Source organism: Pollachius pollachius, assembly GCF_949987615.1.
Source record: "Pollachius pollachius genome assembly, chromosome: 11".
Taxonomy (NCBI): Eukaryota; Metazoa; Chordata; class Actinopteri; order Gadiformes; family Gadidae; genus Pollachius; species Pollachius pollachius.
The window spans coordinates 9,650,040-9,655,039 of NC_136944.1; the positions used below are offsets into that span (position 1 = coordinate 9,650,040).

General features: G+C 44.4%; 1 protein-coding gene across 1 annotated transcript in view; it reads left to right on the forward strand.

Moving 5' to 3' along the window:
* Positions 1 to 5,000, forward strand: part of samd14 (sterile alpha motif domain containing 14) — a 17,778-nt gene that overhangs the window by 3,773 nt on the left and 9,005 nt on the right. Inside the window, exon 2 of the mRNA XM_079745612.1 lies at positions 1,009 to 1,057. Within this exon, the coding sequence (XP_079601738.1) occupies positions 1,021 to 1,057 (37 nt within the window). The 5' untranslated portion in view covers positions 1,009 to 1,020. The remainder of the gene's footprint in view (positions 1 to 1,008; positions 1,058 to 5,000) is intronic.

Sequence of the window (5,000 nt, forward strand, 5' to 3'; positions counted from 1 at the left end):
AAAGAAATAGCAATATGGGGGTGAAATGAGAAAGGGTTTCAGACTGCGTTGTGTTGATGAAATGTAATTAATAAATAAATAAACAGCGTCATGTAACTGTACTTTGTTGATGGCGAAGAGGTTGCGTCTCTCCCTGTGTAAACAGGGCTCCTTACACCTGAAACAAATCGCATGACGCCCACCGGTCACTCAGCTCACTCTATCCATTATGCGTTGGATAGACACCGACATGGGACTGACACTGAATAATACATTTTAGGACTGTCTGACTATGAGTAAACGTTGTATTAAAGATTCACCTGAGCTGGGGAACGCACCTTTTCCATTATTTAGGTTAGCACTTGCCTGAACTCTGGAGGGTTCTCCTCAGTCCATTTGCAGCCTGGGGTCAACCATTGACTCTCAAGGGCCAGGAACCCCTTTTCAGAAAGTGTGTTGTAGGTCGGGGAGAAGTCGGCGGTCCTCCCATTGAGGAAACACCTTCTCATCCATCAGTGTGAAGAGGGTTAAACGTTAGTCTCAGAGAAACTCTTATTAGGACTGTATCTGCAGCTGCTACATGGTCTATGGTGTCTGCCTTTTAATACGTAGTCTCACAAGTTAGACTATAGATTAATCATTTAAAGTCTGACAACAGGCAAGCTCTAAAACGGGGCGTTTTTCGTTTTTTCAACCAATCACGTTGTTGGTGGCGGGCAAGTTTTCCAATGTGAAGAGATAAGCTATAACATCCTGTCTGGACAACAATGCCCTTATAAAACATGTCTGTAAACGTTTCCCATGTGCACTGGTCATTGTGCAATTCCTTCCAAAAGTCACTCAGTCGCACAAATTAGTATCTCTTCTACCCCCAAAGTTTTGCTATAGCATAGTAGTACTGCTGAATAATCCCAGAATATTAAATATTTCATCCCTGCTACAAGGTGTATAATAATTGGCATGTTATGAATGAATTACTATCTCAATGAATACGTGTCCTTTTAACGTCCCTTCCGTTTCTGTTGCTAGTTCTGGCTCGTAATGTCTACCGCCCTGGATGACACAGAAAACGTGTTTGGTAAGTCTTTCTCTCGCTTTCTCTCTCACACACACATGCATGCACGCGTCCGTAAACCTCTTATACAGTTCACATATTAAGAGAACATACTGTAAATTCTACTTATTAGCTGTTTAGCCAGAACCTTACCCAAAGCAACAGACAAGCAGGAGCTAAAGGGCGGAGGCAATACTTCTACAAGAATGGCTACGAGTAGACTGTCAACATTGAGGTTTGAACCCAGATCCTTCTGGCTGGGAGTTTGACACTCACAACCTTACTATCATGCTCTCCACAATCTCTAGTTCCATTACAGTAGAATGTGCTTGGTCGCCTAGGTCTACAGACCTATCCATTCTGAAGCTCTGTCCAAATGTACCGCTCACCTTTACCAAAATCCAAGCCAGTGTGTGTGTGTGTGTGTGTTAGTGTGTGTGTGTGTGTGTGTGTGTGTGTGTGTGTGTGTGTGTGTGTGTGTGTGTGTGTGTGTGTGTGTGTGTGTGTGTGTGTGTGTGTGTGTCAGCTGTTTGTGGCTTACAGAGCTTGGCTGGGTTTTGTTGATCTATTCCCTCTTGGGTCATTTCTAGCACATCGACACACAAAGACACACACACACACACACACACACACACACACACACACACACACACACACACACACACACACACACACACACACACACACACTTCTATGTAGTTAGTCTTTATAGCTTCCGCCAGACAAGTCCAGAATGTCTCCCGCTGCAGTGTGTTCATATGGCCACTAGGGGGTCAATACCATGCTGGACATGCCTTGACAAGCACAGCTTTGTGTGTGTAGAAATACCCCTGGTTCTTTTTGTTTTTATGCACTACATTATGTGGTGCCAGACATTTGCCACGCCCTGGAGCTACGAGCTGATATTGTGGTCAACAAAAAAAATAAAATGTGTATTACTAACCCTAACCCTATTTCTCAGTTGGGCCCATAAGCAATCAACCAACTGTCACTCTCAGTAATTCTGCGACTTCTGTGCTTTGATTATTTCAATCCTTCCCATGAATCGTTGATAACCTCTCTCTTCTTATCGTGCGTGTTCTCCTCTCATGCAGACCTCCATTAAGGGCCGACCGAAAACCTATTGAATTCTACAGGCCGTAACTTTACATCTGATGCTCAGCTCTGACTTTTATCTGTCTCCTGATCACTTGACCAGAGACATCCCATCAACCACACTGTCTCTCTCCTCCCCCCCTTCTGACATGTCCATGCTCTCCGACTGCTTTGATGCCCTTCCGCCAGTGCTTCCTCTTATAATGTACTCTCTCTCTCTCTCTCTCTCTCTCTCGCTCTCTCTCTCTCTCTCTCGCTCTCTCTCTCTCTCTCTCTCTCTCTCTCTCTCTCTCTCTGCTTTTGTCTGTTCAACTGCAACCCCCTGCTGTAATGCAATGACTCTACCTGTCTATCTCTACCACTATTTGCCTTCTCTCCTCCACCTCTTCTCTCCTATTCCCTCCTCTCCTCCACCTCTCCATTCTTCCTCTCTAAAGCCATGTCAACCCAGTCTGTGGGTGTGGACAGAGAATATGTGTGTGTAGGTGTGTGTTTGCGTGCATGGCTGCGTGCATGGCTGCGTGCGTGTGTGTGCGCGTGCGTGCATGCGCACACGTGCGTACCCCAGGTGTCACCCCTGTTCCCACAGGGGTGTCTGCATGCCTTGCAGGTGAGCTGACCGTGCTGAGGTGCATGTGTATCCCGTGTGTGTCTGGTCTGGTGTCTCCTCTACAGAAATGTGCACAACAGATGTAGGTGTTTTGGAACGTGTTTTTTTGCGTACAGTTTTAGCTACTGTGTGGCACGTGCACATTTCATGTTATACACAGCTGTAACAGTTGCTTAGTTCATCCATCCATTCATTCAACTCCATATGTGACTCATACGCAGATAGTGCAAGAGAAGAGAGAGAGTCTCCCTAAGAGAAGGATTCAGCACTTTATCTGCACTGCCTAACAAAACTGTGTTCTGTGGCTGCCGTTCCGGGCGCACCTGTCGGATACCCAAGGGCATCCGAAATCCTCCAGGATATATTTCTTCTTTCTTCTGCGTGTTCGATTGGGTGTTTGGCTAAATTATACTCGTGAACAGAGAATGCTCCATGCTGGTGTTGCAGCCTGTTTTTGCCATAGCAGAGGAGCAATTATGTCAGAGACACAAAGAACAGCCATTAGGGCATGCGGATTTAGAATGTTTTCTGCATAAATAAGCCCACACCAAGGTCCCTTTATATCAGCTAGACCTTGGGGGAAGAGAGAGCGAGAGCGAGAGAGAGAGAGAGAGAGAGAGAGAGAGAGAGAGAGAGAGAGAGAGAGAGAGAGAGAGAGAGGGGGGGACCAGAGACAGAGAGAGACAGAGAGAGACAGAAAGAGAAAGAGAAAGAGAGAGAGAGAGAGAGAGAGAGAGAGACAGAGATAGGGAGAGAGAGAGAGAGACAGAAAGAGACAGAGAGAGACAGAGAGAGACACAGAGAAAGAGAGGACTCTATGAGAGAGACAAACAGAGGGAAATAGATAGAGACACACAAACACACGCCGGTATACCGTCTCCGTTCTGGGGAAGGTTACCCTGTCAGAACCAATCAGGTTCTGACTATGTCTCCATACAGTGAAGGTAGAGCACCGCAGCGCCACTAAATGTCTTTGTTTCATTTACAAAGTACAAGTGGCTGCAAGGTCAGGTCATGGGTGCCTCCAGCGTGCATTTTAACTGTTGAATAAGTGAGGACATCTCTCAATTTTAGTCTAATCTTTCACTCTCGATTCATCATTCAATATCATGCAATATTTCTGTAAAATAGTTGGGTCACAATGACCCACCTACATCATAACATCCCAGCTATCTGTAGACCCAATGTTCTGCCCCAAAGAAAAATGCATACGAGACGATTGTTAATGACTGTGAAGTAGGCTGTATAAAATATAATAATAATAATAATAATTGATTGAATTTATATAGCGCTTTTCTAGACACCCAAAGACGCTTTACAGTGAAGGGGGGAACTCACACACCACCACCAGTGTGTAGCACCCAATTAGGAGATGCACAGCAGCCAATCTGCACCAGAACACTCACCACACACCAGCTTGAGGTTGAAAGTGAGGGAATTAATGAGTCAGCCAATTATACGGAAATAAGGAAAGGAAGGAAATTCTCTGCAGAGTCAAGTTTCCTTTCTCTGCCCAACTGCGCTCATCTACACGTGTTTGATTGGACATCGTTTGATGGGGGGGGGGGCTTAGGGCAGGGGACGATTCTATTTATTATTATCAATAAGAAGTTAATTTACTAAATCAAAAGAGGGTATGACCAGTTTTAATTACATGCACAAATAAAAATAAAAAATCTTTATTTGCTTGACTGTAAAAGTGCCCAAACTCTGGAGACCAAGGAAGAAATATAGAGAATTTTATTAAATTTTTTGTCCTGAATTTCTTATCTTGGATTATCTAGTTTAATCATCTTATCTTATCATATTTATATATTCCTGCTATAGCATATATCAAGTACATTCAAAGTAAACAAGCCAGCTTAAATCTAGTGTGGTGGAATGATACAAAGCTTTGTTTAAAACCAGAGTGTGTGTGGGTGTTTGTGTGTGTGTATTCACTTGTTGCACTAACAATAACACGACACACAACATGTGTATCAAAAATAACTGTGGAAGGGCCAGAGCCTTTAGACAAGATGAGTCATCTTCTGTGTATGTTTGTGCGCACATACTTGGATTTGTGTGTGTAGCGTGGGCGTGTGAATAGCTGCACAGCAGAATATTCTGTTGACTCACTCAATTCTTCCTTAGGTTGACGGTACAGTTTGTAACCCGACCTCCTTCCACTTCCTCCCCCCAGCTCCCTCCACCCACCTCTTCCAAGCTCGTCACCTCAGACAACACTCTGTACCATGCGAAATATAAAGGAAAGATTTGATT